Consider the following 19,684-nt stretch of genomic DNA (forward strand, 5'->3'; position numbering starts at 1 on the left):
TCGCCGCTTGACTTTGCATGACGAAAGCTTCGCGTTCAACTGTTGTCGTCATTAGATTGTGAGGTGCACTATTTTTGTCTAATTTTGCATGTCGATGCACCGCTATCCAGATTCAAACTGCTTCGACCATGTTGTAATGGTGTCACGGAATAGATGGTTTCACACCGCGAGGGTCCTGATTTGTTTCTGACTGCAGGAAGCGTTTTTTTTTCTGCACTTCTTTACCCATGATCCTTATCTTTGTCAGAGAAATTTGGCTTTTCTGCAATGCCTTTTTGGCATGGCATATTCCACTGGTGAGACATAGAAAGTTTTGCTTTAAAATCAGGGGTCTTCCAGCACTTTTGGTCCAGTGAGTAGCAATCTGCACGTATTTGTAACCATACAATACTGAGTTAGCACCCTTCGATCCTTCCTGTCTTGTGCCAGCAGTCTCGTCATCCAACACATGAAAGTGCCCTCGACTTTTGCCCGCACTTTTCACTTATCCCTGACCCAATAACTTTTGATTTCCAGTGTTGCGCATGTCACATTTTCATTCAGGGTCACCTTGGGGCAGATAGGTGCCTGTTCGTATTTTTATCAAGTTGTTTAGCCACGGAGCAGCAGATAAGTGCCTGTTTGTATTTTTATCAAGTTGTTTAGCCACGGAGCATGCTTCGCAATCTTGTGGGAGCAGCATTATGGTGCCTTGTTGCTTGTCCAGCAAGTGATGCGATGTCAGGTCAATAAACATTCTTCAGTGTTTGTGACGACTTTCGGGTTTTCTTGGCTTCACTTTCACATAGTGAGAGTTCCTATCCATCAAGAAGCATACACTTACAAATGCTAGGTATTATTTTTTCTTGGAGGTGACGTTTACAGTTTCCTTGGCAACACAGCATAACATCAAAACAAATAAAACAAACTAAAATGGCAAATGTGGCATATTGTTAAAAATAATAAACGGTGCAAAAACAACAAAGCACGAGAGAGATAGAGAGCACGAAAAGTGACAGCACTGCCTCTTTGTACTGTTTTGTTGTTTTCGTGCTAAAAATTTTCAAATAAATAAATATGCAAGGAATGCAGTTGAAGTAGGGTAACTTTTTATTCGAGCTTGTCCCTTGGACATACAAGTACATTTCTTGAATCGATAGCTGGAATGCTGGATGCAATTTTCGATATTAGGCAAGCACTGGATTCTCGAAGGGAAGTTGGTTCAGTTGGTTGGTTGGTTGGTTGGTTGGTTTAGTAAGTTGGTTCAATTCTTATTTGTAATTGCATTGTTCAGTTTAACCAGTACAAAACATTTTGGCCGAAGTCCAAAGCATTGGTTTAGGTAGAACAAAAAAAATGCCTGAACGTCAAAGGTTTATAGGTGGCCTGACTTAACCTCCACTGCAGTACCCCTCATAGCTGGCCCGAGCTATGCCGAGCTTTGCCACGTGAAACCTAAAAAGTCGAATTTTGATGTTTACAGCTGCGCTGTGCAATGTATAAGCCTAGTATAATTTACTCCAGTATTTTTACTCTATCCAGGTTTTCTGTTTATTACACCACAATCAAAGTGTGCAGCCAGTGTTGGATTGACGAGAGTCAACCAATTCAGGTTGAAAGCGCAAAATGCTCTCTAACAGAAATGGCAGTCTTCACATGTGATGTAGTTCTTTAACACTAAACAAGGCCTCTGCAGAATGCCAGGAGTGTAAAATATACTCGATGAGGTGCAGTTGGCCAGTGCGTAATTTAAACAGCATTGTTTTAAGACAAATGAGAATTGGCGAAACAGCCATGAGCTTCTGACAGCAGCTCTCATCGTGACTGGCCAATTCACCTGAGTGGGGATGTTATGGCTATGTGTTGTAGCCTGAGCGTGTGGCCTAATGAATTGCCAAGAAATTTCAAACTCATTGTACGTCGGGTTGCTTGTACAGTCTTTGTCAAAATTTTGTGGGCCACGGCGACCGTGGCCGGAGCAGTCGCGCGGCTAAAGAGAGCGAGGGGAACTTTTGCTCTTGCTTTTGTAGTGTGTCCGGCGCGACAAGTGCTGCGCAAAGTGCCTGCGCTGCAGCGAAGTGCGCCTTCTCTGAGAAACCGGCCCCGCAGCACTTATCTCGCTAGCATTACTACGAAAGGAAGCGTGAAAGTTCCCCTCACTCTCTTTAACCGCGAACCAGCCGACAGCAGCAAGCGCAGAACCCCTGCTCGGCCACGCGTCCGCTCTGGACACGGTCGCCGTGGCCCACAAAATTTTGACAAAGACTGTACCTGTGGACGTGTTTTCAGTTTAAGGTCATAATATTCTCCCTGGGCCTACCTTTAGTCAGCTAGACCCACTGAGCTATAGTGGTATCAAGGATGTGGTGCTGGCCGTGCACTAGGGAGGTCCTGGGTTTGATTCCCATTGGTTTCACTCTTCCCAAAGTTGTTTTGAACACAATTCACTCTTTGTTCTCTTTGCACTGCCGGCCAATTTAGGAGCTGTTGTGCTAGTACAGACAGCGGATAGTGGCTTCTTAGTCAATGGGCCACATATTGCTTTCGCGTTGATAAGGTAGAGTTTTCAAGATTGTGTGTTACGGTTGGTTACAGTTGCTACATTTAAGGTGCTTAAATCGGACCATGTGCAAATTGCAGGCCCGTGATAAATGGGTACAGGTGATTATCCAGATGCATAAAACTGCGCCTACTGTCAAGGCATGCCGTGAATTTGTTGGTGGAATGGACGTTTACAAACATGCATTCGCATGATTTCCACTGCAGCATAAAAAATTAAGGCTCCCTAGATAACGACATAAAAGGTGCATTGCAATTTTGCAGCTCCCAAGTAGTACACTACATAAGACCGGCACTGCTCCCCCTCGTGGTATTCGGACGGCTCACAGCAAAGTCCACTAAGCATCAGAATCAGCTAGTGCTTGATGTAGTTGCTACATCTATTCCCTTTGAAATGCAAGCTGCTCGACACCAGATCTCCCTACACTAATAACATTAGAGTTGGGTTAGACAAGTGAAATGAACTGGAAAGCTGTGGGTGAAAAGTATGATCAACATGACAATTCCAACAGGGACAAGACCACCTTGTTTTGGGAGCTTTACCCAAAAAGACCAAGGCACTTGGCAACGAAAAGAGCCCCAGCTGAAAACGGAGCAAGGCCTCACGGCTTGTGGAGGGTGCTCCTCATGGTAGATTGTAACTGCCTGTCATCATGTGATTTCGATTGCCCAGGCATCTTCACCACCACTGTGTTGACATTGAAGGAAGGTGACAGGAAAGTGTCCGCAAATTCGTGCGTCAAGGCTACTATTCCTGTTGACACTATACAGACAAAAGCCAAAATTACTACTAAACTAGTTTTCTGCTCTGCACAACAAAGGGGTCACTTTCTTATTTTGCCAAAGTTAATAACATGCCCTTAAATAATCCATGCATGACATATGTTCATCACAGATGGGTTTGGGTGCATCAAATTATTTGTTATACGGGACATTTTTTCCCGCACTGAGCAGTGTGAACTCGCAGGAAGCAGTTTTATTTCGTGTTAGGCATTTCCAAGAGCAAAGCAATCACTTTGTTCTCTGTCTACCTTACTCATACTATCAATTCGTAAATTTATACCAGCAAATAGAAAACAAACAGAAGGAAGAACACAATTTAGCACACGAGATATCCCCAGCTGTCCACTGCTTTGATACTCGGTGAAAGACTTGTAACGGTAAAGCTGGCATAGATCCGTAGATCGTTTGGTTTTGTTTTCAGCGGCATTTCCAGTACACACGCTACTGCCTTCATGGCTATCCACTGCCACGTTAGTGTAAACACTCTCTTTAAATGTATGCACAGAGAGAACGCAGCGTTGTATCTAAAGTATACCATTGTTACGAATACCCCGCCGTGCTTTCCCGCATCACTCGTCGGCTGTTCGGCGAAGCCCCTGCGTGCGCCTTTCAGCAATCAGGCGCCACCATGTCGGTGACTAACACTTTCAAGTTTGGACAAGCTTGGGTCAGACACCTCGTTATCAACGCGCTTCAAGCTCCGACGGTTGCCGGCCCGGCGAGGCAAGTCGCAACGCGCCCAAGGACACAGAGAACCCCGCGATCGGAGCGGAGTCCTCCTCTGTTCCCTCTCTCGGACTCAACGTGTGCCGATGCTACCGACTGCTCACGAACTCTGGAAAGAGTGTTGTGTGTGTCTGTGATGATTCGTAGCGTGTGCAAATGCAGAGGGAAGGCTGTTTCGAACGTTACCGCTTTTGGGTATAAATAGAAGCTGCCCAAGCGCTGTAACCCATTCCTGTTTGAGCAGAGAATCCATGCAGTCGCTCTGCCCGAGTTCTGATTTGTAACCTCGCCCGTTGGGGCATTGTTCTTTGGCTTCGGCTCACCTCTCGCTATGAAGTAAACAGTTACGTTAGCCTACAGCTCTGGACTTCTTCACGGCTGCAACAGCGGCTGGCCGCTCGCTCACTCCACGCTACCACACGTATGCCGGAGGCGACAGAGTTCGGCTTGGGTCGGCCCACCCGGTCGCAACACCATCAATTACAAGCCAGGCAAAGTCGGGAACCCGTTTGGTTGTGACAAGTGGCCTGCAAACATCAGTCCCCACTAGAATGGCAGGATGAGTGATGCAGGCAGGCTAGGGGTACCGTGACTGCAGTCAGGAGATGCTGCAAGAGAAAGACATGGAACATGAGGAATGAAACACCATTGAGGCAGCAGTAAATAAACAATCTAGGATGACTAAAAAAAGGGCAAACGACAGCGAAGACCACAGAAGCAGTGCTCTTGGCCGCCCTGCGTTATCTGGGTCGTTCCCGCTGAATTTCCATCGGTTATTGAGCGATGATTGGCCCCACTATTAAAGATGAAAACACATAACGAAGTAAGCATCCCTTGGCAGGCACTCCTGGCAAGCAAAAGTGCTGGATGCAGCAACGAGTGCAGGCTAAAGGAGCGTGTTACAACGCCCTCACGAACCACACACGAAAACCTTGCCAACAGCGTCCTGTCACGCTCCTAACTTCACCAACAGATCGTACTGCAAGTTCATTTTCGTTACAATATTAAGATCGGTTAGCACAAGGCACGTTGTCTAGAAAAAGCGTCGAGGATAACAAGTGATGTTAATGACGCCACATCAAAGAGACAAGGAAACGCCATGGGCGAGACGGGTTTGCATGCGAGCGAGTTTCCGCGCCGACAGACGCGAACAGAGCAGCATAAACAGCGACAATAATGCAAGACGGTGAGAACGCGCCGTTAAGAATTTCGTAAACGTCGCCAATATAACTGCCGTGAGCAGAAAGCAAGCTTTTCAGTAGGAGATATGCGAACTGATTGCAAACCCGCCAAAAAGGAGTGCTCACCTGAGTCGGCCGATGGTGGACAGTTGAACGCCCACAGCTAACTGCAAAGCCGCGGAGCCAGAAGACGCTGGAGCTGTTGAACGACGGTTGACAGGGCGACAACCATCGACACTTCACGAGTTCTTGCGTCGACAGCAAAAGTCCAACGCGACTACTTGAACCACTACGGCGGCCACGCCGTGTAGGTAGCACTGGGAAAAATGTAAACACACCGCGCGGGTACGCTGCGAGCAAACGTGACGTCACATCCGCGTTAATAATATGGCCGCGAGGCCCACCACTGGATAGGCCGGCGCTGCGATCGTTTTGACGTCACTTATAGGATCACCGTTCCTATCTTGCTGCGTATTTGGCTTACGGCGCGTGACACTTCGCTTAAGAAGCGCGTCAAAAAGTATTTTCGTGTCAATTTCCTTCATTTGAAGTTAATTCTCAGTGCGTCAAGCGCAGTTCGACCTCATGGGGAGTTTATAACCGTATAAGCTGTGGTAGATTATCCGCAAACACCATGAGCGTGGTGGTGTATTACGTATGCGACCGAAGCGTAAGCAGCGGCTTGTTTCCCCGTCCAACAATGTGGACTACGACGATCGCCGAGTGAAGTTTCTAGATTTCCCTTGTTTGCAAGAAATGTATAAAGCAGGAAATCGTGAAGCGTTAACTGCTCGCAGAAGCACACGCACCCGCCGTGCCTGCCCGCACGGCCGACGGTGCGGCTCGAACCGACACAGGTCGCGGCAGCAACTTGTCGCCGCTTTTTAAAATCACACAAGTCGTGGTAAAGAAGTTCTAGATTGGTGAAAGTGGATGTTAGTGTGATGAAAAATTCTGATATGTAGTGTCATCAGCCGTGGTTTTCAAAGCGATGTTCAAATATCTGCCGCGATTTACGCCGACCGGCCGCGGAGGTCGGTCCCGGCAGCGCCGGCCCGTTCACGCACGGTGCGGCGATCGGCCGACGGATGGCTATGCTTACGCGCAAGAATCGGCCGGGGCCGTGCAGGTATCTTGATCGTCGATCGCTTCAACGGAAATCACCGCGCTTACAGAGTTCCCAGCGCGGTGAAACTTTCTTTTAGGGACTGTCACTCGCAACTCTAACGGCGACGAAATATCTGTTGCGACGCCAAGCCTAAAGTTCCCAACATCCGATTACGTGCATCCGAAGCCGGCTGCGAGCTGTTGGCGAAGGCCCTCCCGTCGCGCACGCGCGTGTTGCATTTCGGTTCCTCTAACTTCTTGGGGGCCCCCAACGCTCGGTTCTCCTATTCTAAATGTCCCCATTACCCGTAATCATTAACGACGTGTTTCGCCTCGTACGCAGCCTCGCCTTCTGTGAGAAGTCGTGAGTTTCGAAATTGATGCTTGAGAAATGCCGGCTTACTGTAAACATACAAAACACGCTGCAAGTATAAATTACCACGCCGAGCACCCAATGAAAACTAAATATAGCCTTGTCCGAACCCGCTCGAAGGCGTTAACTCGCTTTCATACCGTTCATACATTGCGGACAAGTCGCGAAAAGTAAACATCAGCCGTGCAGAGTACAGGCTACGGCAGTGATCGTTAATCAAATCCGGGCATGACTATAAAAACATCGTAGGGGAAATAGGCACTGATTAAGCCAAACTGCAGACCATAACAATACTTTTAAGCATGTGCGGCGAAGCAATCTGATCACCGTTCTCGCGTCATTCATTTACCAGGCAATACGAGCAGATCGCGCGGTGAGATAAGTGAGCGACGCGTTTCCGTCGCTGTTAAGAGGTGTTTGCTTGCACACACATGTCCCGTCACAAGTATTTCATAATAAATTTACAGCGTACATTTCTCGGCATCAGTTGCATCGTCCTTGGCGTTAGCTGGCTGCGTATGTAAAAGCTGTGGATGTCACCTAAACGCGGCGGTGTCACCGGGAACAAGCGAGTCACTGATTGCTTGCCAAAATTATTTGGTTTACAGACAACGTTTTTGGTAATTTGCATTAAATCCACAAGGAGCGGGCGAGACGGTGGCCACAAAAAAAAAAAAAACGCTTCCGCATACGCACAGGAAATTTGTAGCAGACGACAGCACGATTCGGAGTCCTACAAGTGACGTCACTCATATGTGGCGCCACGGTATGTCCTCGAGGCCAATACTCGGTTACAACTCAAGAACGACACCACCTCATGTAGTGTATCACTCCGCCAAAGCGCCGGACCCGTGACGTCAGTGCGCACGCGTTTTGAAAGGGGTTTGCTGTGAATGCGTGATATCGTCTGCCTTGTCTCACGCAGTTTGTTTGTCGTCACTGGAGTCGTTTATAAGCATATTAATTCCAAAAAATCACGGGAACGGCTCACGCCATGTTCAAAATATTCCCAGTAACGCCCTACTTGCGCCGCGCGGAGAAACATCCGGCTACGGTGATAAGGCACAGAGGCAACTTCCGGTGCCGTTCTTAAGTTGTCACCGAGTATAGCCAGTATATTCTAAGCACTGTAGTTCTGCTGCATGGAGGAAGAAAAAAAGTTGGGATACGGCGGCACCGGAGAAACGTGAAGCCTATACATAAAAAGTAAAATCGAAGTCGGCCCTGGGCGTCAGTGCACCACGTGATCCCACCACGCGCCGCCGTCTGTGTGCGCGCGGTGGGATTTATGGGCCGCCGCGCTCTCTGCATAGATTTAATACTACTGCTTAGGTGTCCCAGGAGTGAGAGCAAGAACTTTAAAATAGTGTAAGCAAAAAGCACTATACAATAGCTTTCTTTTTTGGAATGTGTTAATAGGTCGACCACCCTCATAGGACCTGTAGGATGTGACTTGTTTGTAGAGGGGCAAAATCAGAGAAAGAGAGACGAGCAAGTAAGTCATCGTTGCACTACAGCTTCTGCGACACACAAATTGGGCTGCCTGCAATTTGCGTGCAAACAAAATTGTATGCAAGATGTTTAAAGTTATATTGCCCGGTTCAAAGAGACTACTGGTATACAAAATTTTGAGGAAAGCTGGAGTTGGTTGTGTTTTGGATGCGAAGCATCTCATGCTCGGGGCTGTGTCCCTCCCTCCCTCGTTGTCCGCACTCCACTGCGCATGCGCGTCTCCAGCCCCGTCAGCGTGTGGGCTGACGTCAGCGCAGTCCACTATAAAAAGAAATAGTTAGGCGGCTCACGGTTTCGATCCCACGACACTCTGGTCGCAACGGGAGGCATGCCCTTCCCACTGCGGTACAAACCGAGAGGGAATCATGTGCTACGAACGCGCCTTATATCCTTGACTCATTCAAACTACGTCAAGAAGCTACTAATACAACGAAGGCACGCGAAGCTGAACGTCAACGGAAACGACGAACTGAAAACTAATGGGAACTTCAGTCGACCCCATGGCTGCTTCGCATACTATTCAGGGTTCCCCTACGGGAAGATTGTAATTTTTGTATTTGTGTTAGGAGTTTTTGTGGGAATGTGCCATTTTATTATTTATTTTATCAATTTTTAACTGCTACAGGAACAATTATTTGTAGATGCAGTAGTTCCATGTATTTGATGTTCTGTATTTATTTATTCACGATACACTTATGGCCCACGGCCTTGATGAGTGTCGTAGTACATGAGCCAATTAAACAAAGAATAATAACATGAGAATCCTGCCACGCATGTACAAGAAAAATAAAATACTTGAAAACATACACGCAATAAACACTATAATAGCGTACTGTGTTTAAGCTATTTGGTCATTTGAATTTTGAATGAGGGGCTTCTAAGAAAATAACTGTGGTGCTTGACCAGCTTTCAAAATGGTATTTCTTCTTTGCTTTTCAGTGACAGATGTCTCAAAAAGCATCTGGATGCACCTACAACCTTTGTGCTGAGCACCTCTGATACCTGTCATCTTCTATGGCTGTGAAACTGGAAATAAATAAAACTAAAAACTGCCTCGTTCCTATGGTATATTCCTTTTAAATTTTTAAAACAAAATAGTGCAGGAACGTGGAAATAATATGGAGGACAATATACGAGCTATTGCACGTCATCATCCCCTGGTCATCTGGTATTAACTGCCAGGTAGTCAACATTCACAACCATTTCAAGTTGCACTTCTCAAGCTGAAAAGTTATATTTGTCCGAGGAATAATTCAAAGGTCATTACAAGAGGACATGATAAAGATTTAGATGCAACACTGCACGTTCTCTTACAACAGAAGGTTCTAAAAATTTTTCATATTTTAATGCTGGCCTTCACATCTGCTCTTGAAGCCTGTAAGTCGGAAGCAATCTAATGCTTGCTCTACATTGGTTACTACAAAGGGCTAGTGTCAGTAATCAAGCATCCTGCAATAACACGAACTTGGTTAGATCATCTATCGCCAATAAATGTGCATTTTGGAATGACCGGATCTGGTAACTGTCTTGAAGGGGCAATATTACGTTTTTTTTTTTTTTTTAGTTTAAAAGTGGCACACTGCACAAGTAAAACTGCTATTGCGATTACTGTTCTCCCCGGTACACGTGGGCGCTTCTAGGAAACCTCGCAGCTCTGCACGGAATTTTTCTTTTGATTTTCCATCGCTCTTAAAAGAAACTTAAGCGCAGACATAATTGAGTGCCGGAGAATTAACGATGAAACTGGTTGTTGCGGCAGCAGTAGTATTAGGGCGACACGGAGGGGAAGAACATGTTTATAAGAATAAACGAACCAGCGCGGGGCAAACTCGCGGCAATACCATGGACACGGTCAGGCAGGCACGCTCCGCATTCGTAGTAAAATATCGTCAGGCGCGACACGCGTCAAAACTGAAATAATTACAAAAGGAAGCCTCAGTTCCAGCCGTTTCTTGCGTCGTCTGCTGCTAGACGCCGGCAATCAGCTTCTTGCAGGGAATTCCCTAGACGGCGACGCGCGAGGCTACAAGCCTGCTCGCTTCAACAACAAATTCCCTAAATGTCCCCAACAGTGGTTTCAGGAGCCAATCAAAACGTGGAATATTTTCCTCCTTTTAGCCGCACGCGGCCCAGCCGACTATGGAGGTCACGTGCTGGGCAGACTCTGGCGACTCCGACGGCGGAGGGTGCGGCGTCAACGGTGGTGGGCTTACGAAGGCTAGCTGCGTGACGTCATGCCGCCTCCTAACTTTTCCTTGCTCCACGAGAAAAGGTTAGGAGCATAGAGACTCTGGTTAGGAAAGGCCCTGACGTCAAGTTTCCTCGGTGTGCTGTCACGTTCTAAGCCGTTGATTTCGCCTTCAATTTGCCCATTCTAACCCTCACCCCAAGTTTCAATCGAAAAACGGCCTTCGTTTTTTATTAAAGGACGATTTTTCAGCTCTAATCCCGGCAAAGAAGCGTTTGTCATCGTCATAGCAACAGGCTCGCGGGATCACGAGTGGCTACTGCAGTGTCTGTCCGTAGATGGCGTTAGGAATCCAGGCACCCTACACGCAGCGAGCGTCACGCACTACATGCGCGTGGACTACGTACGCACTTTTCACGTTTGCGTACATGAACTCTACACTCGTGAAACTAAAACTGTCGAATCTCACTGTAGAGGGCGCTACACGAGATTATGGCTACCGTCACGCCACGACCGTCCTTCCTCCGCTGCAGCCGGGAGATACGATGTGGGTTCGAGACGTCAAGGCTACGGCGTGTTCTCAGCCCAGCTGCCAAGCCCCGTTCGTACGTCGTGGAAACACCCACCGCTGTGCTCGTGCGTAATAGGGTTCATCTAGTGCCCTATTCAGATCCAGCTACGCAGCCAGCTCAAAGTGAAAAGGGCGAGGAAAAAGACCGGAGCAAGGCCACACCCACCACGGCGACAGCAACACCAGGAGTGTCCAGTGAACGCGCAGTGCGAGTTACAAGGTTCGGACCTCGGGCCAAGACTCCGAAAAGACTTGACTTGATGAATTTTGTTTCGTATGTGCTACACTCGGGGAAGAGATGTAGAGGACGCTACACGCCATTCTTGCTATATGTTATTGTGACCAATAAAGGTGGGTGTCATTCGTTCGGCTAGCACTGTTCCAGTCACTGGCGCGTGCGCGGCTAGCGGCCGTCAGCACTCATTTCCCTACACAGCGCTGTGAAAAGCAAGTTCACTTCGTCTTTCATGCACCCTGTCAATGAAGTTCATGAAAGTTATCGAACAGAAAAAGGGGCACTGGCGGTAGCATGGGCAGTGCACCGTTTTGACCAGTATGTTTGTGGCATGAACTTCACGGTAGAAACCGACCACCAGACCCTGGTAACATTACTGGGGAACGCAGCAGACTCGGACACGATGCCCCCGCGCATTCAACAATTTCGCATCAAACTTATGCTCTACCAATTCTGCGTGGTCTACGTTCCGGGCAAACAACTGGCAACTGCGGACACTCTTTCAAGGGCTCCGGAGGAGAAGCCATCGATCAGTCAAGTGGATGTCGTAGAACAGTTTCTAGATCTCCAAGTTGCTACTGTAACAGACAAGAAGCTGGTCTCTGTTGACGACGTTCGTAGGCATCAAGAACTGGATGGTGAATGCAACTTGCTCGTTGAGTACTGCACCCAAAGCTGGCCTCGTTGAGACCGGCTTCCCGAACATGTCAAGTAGTACTGGAGTCATCGAGGTGATTTCTCTCTGTACAACGGCATACTGCTGACAGGTAATTGCTTCGTCATCCCGGCTTCACTGCAAAAGGATACACTTGAACTTATCCATGAAGGCCACCAAGGAATAAACCAATGTCGCCCGAGAGCCCAGGATTCCGTGTGGTGGCACGGACTTTCGCAGCAGCTACGAGACGGGGTCAACCGCTGTAGACAGTGAGCCGATGGTGGTGACCCAGAAACTCCACTCGGGCCTGACGAAAGCAGCATTTTGTCTTGTTGAGCTTCACGCCGGCTTTCCTCAGCATTTGCTCAGGCCCGAGTGGAATTTCTAGGTGTTGTCATCGACGGCAACGGTATTTCGCCAAGTCCCGGAAAACTCGAAGCACTGCTCAAATTGGAAGCACCCAACGACGTTGTCGGTGCCAGGCGTTTTCTCGGCATGGCCAATCATATCGGTCGCTTCCTGCCCAACCTTTCGCAGGTTGGGCAGGCCCCTATTCGCGCCTTGTTAGGCGGGCGAAATGTGTGGCAATGGGGACCGCCTCAGGAGGCTGCCTTTAATCAGGTAAAGGCAATGCTCACCTCAGACCTGCGCGTTGCGAAGTACCATCCCGCTCGCTGTACCATCATCTCCTGCGACGCAAGCTCATTCGGTCTGGGAACTCTTCTTCTGCAGGAACAGCCATCGCGAGAGCAACGCGCTGTAGCATTTGCATCACAGTCACAATAATATATAGCAAGAATGGCATGTAGCGCCCTCTACACTCACTCCATGTGAATGAGTGGCTGCAGTGGTTTGCAAGATGCTTCACTGTTGCGTGCTGGGTTGCTGGTCGCACCTTGCGGTTCACAGGTAAGTATATTCGCCCATGCGCTATTTGTCGAGCATAACGGAAGCACTACGTGTCTGCCTCACTTTGTTTTGTGTTCGTTGAGAATAGATTCCCAACTGAAACAAATCGCCGCAGAAAGTAGGTCGACGTTGCCGAAGCTGCCAACGCGCACCTTTTTACCAACAGACCGATAAGGATGGAAAACTACTGCGCAAATCGACGAGATATCACCACAAGATAACGGCAAATATGCTCACCTACCCCGCCAATTATTAAACATAGAGTGTTGTTTTCGAAGGAACATTAGACCACAAAGAAAATGGCAGTAGAAGAAACGCTGCGAAATCAGCTGTAGTGCACAGATTGCAGATGACGACAACCCAGCGGCTGCCGCACTGCGTTGCGAATGTAGCAAGGAAGCCACAGTCAAAGCGCCATAAATTGTCCGTGGCATTTTGCCAGGTTTAGCCACTGCAGCCGTAAGAAACTAGGCAACACTGTCTGTGGGCTCAAGAAAAATGACGTCACTTCGTCCACACTTTCTGCAATGCATTGGGATGCTAGGGGCCTCTCCGAGTATTCTTACTTCCATGTTGCAATGCAATGTTCTTAGCTCTGCTGCAATGGTTGCCAGACAACTGAAGGGGTCACGGCACCGCTCACGTGGATAGAAAACTGTTTTTTGGCTACGAATAAAGGATGCATTATTTTTAAAATATCGGGTTTGCAGCTTTCCAGAACAATATACACACAGAACGCTGAACTCTCGGATGTACTTCACGTGACGTCACTCAGTTGCACTGCCGACCGACGATGCGCGCATGGTCGCTTTCGATGCCCCTCAAAACGATAGCTTCAAAGGCGCCTCCTAAATTCCAGAAGCGATGAATTGTGAAAATATTTGGGATTTGAAAGATGCGCTCTTTATTTCATCGCCACCTTGTGCTATCGTCCGTTTTGCTTGGCCTGGGCAGTTCCACACTCTTGCTTTGTCTCCTCAATTTGCTCAGCTGCATTGACCTTCCCACCTTAAGGGGGCAGTTGGGTCTTTGGGGCCAAAAAACGGTCAAAAAAAGCGTTTTCTCAAAAATGGCATTTTTGGCCTCCACGGCCATTTTTCTATCAGTCTGTAAATTTTCTCATCAAAAGGCACCATATTTTGTTGTTATTATATTATAATAGCATTTTAAAGTGCACTCTACAGCTCAGTTTGTGCAGAATTCGATGGTGAAACGGCACTTTTCTTGCAATGCAAAGCTAGCATTTCATCCTCAGATATCTTGGCACCTGGAGCAGGTACAACTGTAATTCTTTTTGCTTCTGATACCGAAACGTGTGGAGAATACAATGTCGGAAACAAATTTTTTAAATGGAGGCTCTGGAAATTTATTATTGTGTTCAATTGGCACCACCTGCGAGCCATTTCTGGCAGAGCGCGAGAGAAGCGAAGTTCCGTGTTGTAAAACGACCAAAAATAGCTGAATCAAAAAAGTTTAGTCATTTGTCTGCCTAGCCGCGTGGTAACTGCCATTCTGTTGGAGTGGTTATTTTGTAACTGCGACCCAAAATAATGGCAATTAATCATTAATTAACTCAAAATATAATCAACTTACAAAAAATCTAATGGCAGATTTGAAATCAGCTCAAAAAGCTCTATAACGCAGTGCCGTTTCATTAAAATTGTTTGATAAATAAAAAAAATGGCTCTAAGACCAGTCTGCCCCCTTAACTCACTCTGGCATGAGGCATTATTAGAACTTGGTATTTTAGCTCAAGGTTCACAGATTACATAACAATGCGCTAAATATAGTGGTTCAAATAAGTTCTCAGCCCACCTGTTGCGCAAGACCTTCTAATAGGCCAGCATTCACTCGTAATAGGCCAGCATTCACTCGTATCATACGATGCTTTCGCGTGGTCCCTTCAAGTAGCTATACTGAGGTTCGATGAGGTTTCACTGTACATAAAGTATGCGCGCCTTAGGGGCAGGGCTCCAATTTGAGCAGAGAACGTGCTGCCACTAGTATGGTCGTCGTGAAAAAAAAAATCGTTTTTATTTTGCTCAGAGACAAAAGGAAAAAAAAAAACGCGTCATAAAAAGAGGCCAGGGCTTGCAAAAAGAGCCACTCTGTCGGCGGCCCGGTGAGCGGCTGGTCAGGCGACAATGGCCGCACGGAGACCCTAACACACACACACACGCACAAACGCTGTCCAGTGTCGCGAGGAGAGGAGCAGTCCGGCGAGGCCTCGCACGCACGCACGCGCACACACACACACACACACGGCCCACGCTGCAGAAGAGGAGGAAGACGGCCGTGGCAAAGGGGAGGAGGGTCCGCGTGGAATGTCAACGAGGCTGTTGCATAAGGGGATTCGATCCACCGTCACTGCTGCCGCCGCCGCTGCCAACAACGTCCGCGGCCCAAGAAGACAACAAGAAGGGAGGGGGGAAAGGGGGAGGAGGAAAGAGGCCCGTCCTTGTATAATCGTCGTCGTCGTCATTGGCGGAATGTGCGGGGAGGATCACCTCCGTCAAAACACGTCAAAAATTGCCCGAAAAAGCGATGCGCAATGCTCCTCAAAACTACTAGCCCGTACAGTGTAAAATCAGGGGACCCAGGGGTTTGTTTTCTCTCTCTCCGCCAGTGCCGGCGGCGGTGTCATTTCTAAGTAGACGTGCAACTAGCGTGTGGAAGGCACTGCGACAACGGTGTTTGCTCCAGATGCGCTGCTGCTACCCCGAGACGAGAGGGAAGGAAGCAGCGGCCGACCCCCGTCTTCAGCAAAGAGACCCTGAGCCTGTAGTCTCCTCGGCGCCCAGCACCCATCGGCGCAGGCACTTCGTTGTGTGCTGCCGCGTCCGCCTCTACCACTGCGTGTGTTTTGGCACAGCATCGGCTTAATACTCACACACCACGCCACTACGTTGGGGAAGGGGCCTCCGCAAGAAGGGTGCCTCTCTGCACATAGAAAACGTTAGAAAAATACACGCCCTCTCTGGTTTGCACCTGTGCGAGGACCAAAATGGAATGAGAGGAGCAGAGGGGGAGAGAGAAAAGAGCACCGGCGGGGGAGGGCGCCCCCCGCTTGCCTCGCCGTATCAAAAGGGGGAGGAGGAGGAGGAGGAGCGCGCACTATGTACAGCCTCCATCCAGCGGGGCACACACAGCTACCAGGGAGCAAACTAGGGCCGTCCTCCGCAGCAGAAGGGGGGGAGGAGAAAGGGGGGCGCTTTTGATTGGCCGCTGGCGTTCCTCCCTCGGTGGTGGCCGCCACGGCACCCCCGGCTGGCGTCCACCGCTCCTGTCGGTCAGATCTCTGCGAGGACAACAACGACACCGCACGTGAGTCATGCCTGGCCATTGAGCCGGACCCGCCCTTCCTTCCCACTGCAACGGTCGACAGGGCTACCAATTTTGGGGAGCAGCACCATAGCGCTCTATTGAATTTAGACGCCCCCAAAGCTACTTACACAAAACACTAGACTCCACACACATCAAACACAGATATATCGAATGTTGGTATATACAACTGTCTGAACACCTCCTTCGAAATCCCAGGCAAAAATACAGCACTGTTATATCTTCTGTCAAACACCCGGTCACCAGACACTCCATATGAACACTGTGCCGCAAGTGCTCCTGCAAGCGCTCTCCACGTGGGGGACCCAAGTGGGTACGGTCCTAGACTGAGTCACTGCTGCTAACATCGCTGGTTGTTGCCTCGTCGTTGCCTACGGATTCCACGTCATCTCCCTCCCACACCAAGTGATCGTCAGTCACATCCAGAGCATTCAATATGCCCGTCTTCTTGAAGCTCTTGATGACAACGTCTGCGGCAACATTCCTTACGCTTCCAATATCCAGCTGCAGCACAGCAACTCCACCGACGGTCTCCTTATGTTGCCAGCTGGGGTCAGAGCGTACTGGCCTTCGGCCATCCACACTGCATACAGCCTTTGAACGTCATCTTTGAACGGCTTGTTCAAAGACTCGTCCAAAGGCTGCAGCATGGACCTTAGGCCAGCTGAAACGACGACCAGCTCAGTGTGCAGTCCCTTTCTATTGACCGCCTTCAGTCCTCGTGCTGCAGTCTCCCGTAGCGTACGTTGAACACCTTGACGATGTGCCTGCTTAGGGAGTGGCTGCCGTGCTCTATAGCTTTTTGGGCTCCTGTGCTAGAGTTTTGGCGACATGCAACATCCCCCACGCCTGCAGTGTCTAGGTGCTAAAGTTAGAGGTGTGTTGTGCGGGGGAAAAACCTATGGAAAAACCAGGACCCTTTTGTGACGAAAAAATTGCATGGAGCGCAGGCGTTCCCCAGAGAACTCCTGTTGCAGCCAGCGCCCCCTAAGAGTTTTAAATCGAACTCAACCGTTATTTCACAGGTTTTATAAAACTTTACCCCATAGCATGAAAAATAAGGCTATTTAAGGCAATACATAAGGTTTAATTTAACAAACAAAACTTCTAAAACCAACTGCTTACAATAAGAGTTCCTCAGCATAAATCTTTTATCGCAATTTTGTGTTATATTTTTGCAAACTCAGTGAATCTTCATGCAACATTTTATGCCACACGATTTATGCACGGCACAATACATGAAGCAACAGCATCAAATGAACAAATTAAGCACAATTAAAATGCGCGATACAAGCATGAAATAGCACATCCGTTGCTTGCTTAGATTTGTACTTCCATGTTTGCATAACATATACAACACAGCCACATACAACACTGTGTGCGACCTAAACATTTACATACAACTGTCACTGACTGAGTTTGTTATCTTCTAGTGAAGGGGTCGACACCGTGGGGCAGCATTATGCGGCTCCCAGCACGTCACCAGAAGCCCCACCCCTCATCGTCACTACCTGAAGGCCAACAAGGGGGTTAGACAGCGAAAGCAGGAGAGAGAATTGATCGTTTCCAGTTGCACTGCCCCCCACCACTGGCAATTCGCTTAACCATTTCGTTGCTGCCTTCACAGCCCTCTGCCGTGTCGGCTTCACCCCACCTGAAAGCGTTGCTGACTCGGATTCTAGTCTCTTAAGAGTGCGCACTGGGAATAGATGAGAAAACAGCGCATTTAAATAAAGTGAGTGCAAACAAGGAAACAGAACGACCACGCAGTTCACCGCCCGCTTTGTTCTACAACCCCACTTCCAGAATCACAAAACAGATTTCATGCTTCTGACGATCGCTGGTATTCTTGCTCAAGCTTGCTGACGGTTGTCTCAGATAGCCTGTAATGTGTGAGTTATGCGAACGTGAACTTCTTCCCCTGACAAGATAAATGACTGAAAGCTTACAATGAGATTTTACTACATGAATATGTTTATTGAAGGAACTTTAAGTAGTTGGAAATTAAAACCAACCCGTCTTTTACTCTCCACGTGCAAAAATAACTAGCGAGAAGCAGTGATGCAGCATGTTGCCGAGTCCCACCACCACACAATTTGATTTCTTTCGTGCAAAAACAATGCTGTTAACATTTTTTGTTAATTGGATATGCTTCCCTATGGCTTAGAAGTTGGCAGTTAAAGGGACCCGGCAACACTTACCATGGACTACTCGGAATGTATTTTGGGGTAAAGTCTATTGTCCCAGCAATCTCCTCCCGCAAGAATTATGAAAATCCGTTCACTATCACCGAAACTACACACGTTGAAAAATCGCGCATAAATGTTCCCTCTCAACTCAACCGCGGACAACACGACGAAAGCTGCGCGCTCTCTCCCGGAGAGGGGGGCGGCGCGCGGCGTTCTGTTCGGCGGCCTTTGATATGTCACAGGCCGGGGAGTTTCGTCCTTTTCCCCGCAACGTGGACGGGTCTATTTCCGGTCTGGTGCCACAAAAAAGCAGGCATGGTGGCCTGCTCGCAAGCAAGCGCCTCAGGCTGGTAGGGCGTTTTTGGAGCAATAAACGTTTGTTGTCGAGTGGGCTCATAGAAAGTGGAATATTTAGTTCGTCACTCAAACTCCGCGCACACTCAGAACAAAAGTAACACCAAAAGCATGCGGACAGGTTCAGACATAGAAGAGGGTCATACACAGCGCCGACGACGGCTGATCGTCACAGGAAATGCCAGAATTTAACCACGAAGTTGGCCAGCGACAGCCAATAGGACAGCCAGGACTGCCATGGCCCGATTGACATCGCAGAGGCCAAGCCAGGGGTGCATAATGAGGTGAATTTTGGAGAAGAGAAGAAGAGAAGAAATGGCATAATGAGGTTGGTTTTTTCGCGTCTTTCACGGCGATTGGCGCGCTTACCGCTGCACGTGCACGTGTAATATTTGGCTTGGGTGTTCCTGGAAGTCTAATCTAAACATCGCGCAGGCTTACTTGCACTGCACGAAGAGTGTTGCAGGGTCCCTTTAAAGCTCTGGGTAGATTGGAATTTATGAAAACAAACCAAATTGCAGGGTTACAAATACACACCACACAAATACAAATACAGCGGAGCAAGCTTTTTCGTCTGCGGTCGAGCAGCTAAAGTGTTCGACTTCAATGCAGGCCGGCTCGGCGGCCGGCCGCAACGCACGCGCGCCACTTTTCTATTTGCTTGTTCGTGCAGCTTTGTGCCGCCTGATACGTAAAAGGCAAGATTGGGAGGAGAGTTCGGCAATACAACGCGAGCTTCAGCAGGGAAACCGAGTGTCGACTGTACCAACAGCCAGTAGGCCAGAGTTCTGCTACAGCGCTTAGAATGTGGTAGCCAGACAACTGAAGTGGTCGCACAACCGGTATCATCAATAGGAAACTGTCCATGGCAAGGAATACATTATTGTCATTAAAATATCGAGTTTGCAGGCTTACAAAATCACATACACAAACAGCATTCACCTCTCGCATGTTCTTAACGTGACATCACTGCTAGTTGCGCTGCTGGCCAACGATGTGCGCATGGTCCCTTGCGATG

The 19,684-nt window shown here is 48.5% G+C and overlaps 1 protein-coding gene across 3 annotated transcripts in view; it reads right to left on the bottom strand.

Annotated features, from left to right (window-relative positions):
• Positions 1–14,790: 14,790 nt before the first annotated feature.
• Positions 14,791–19,684, bottom strand: part of LOC144168743 (protein alan shepard-like) — a 66,204-nt gene continuing 61,310 nt past the window's right edge. For 2 of the 3 annotated variants that reach the window (XM_077697694.1, XM_077697693.1), the window contains exon 8: positions 14,791–16,079. In XM_077697694.1, coding sequence (XP_077553820.1) covers positions 15,738–16,079 — 342 coding nt within the window. In that variant the 3' untranslated portion in view covers positions 14,791–15,737. The remainder of the gene's footprint in view (positions 16,080–19,684) is intronic. The other variant, XM_077697695.1, reaches the window with a different exon arrangement.

Source organism: Haemaphysalis longicornis, unplaced genomic scaffold, assembly GCF_048455015.1.
Source record: "Haemaphysalis longicornis isolate Haplotype H1 unplaced genomic scaffold, Haemaphysalis longicornis Haplotype H1 scaffold_2, whole genome shotgun sequence".
Lineage (NCBI taxonomy): Eukaryota > Metazoa > Arthropoda > Arachnida > Ixodida > Ixodidae > Haemaphysalis > Haemaphysalis longicornis.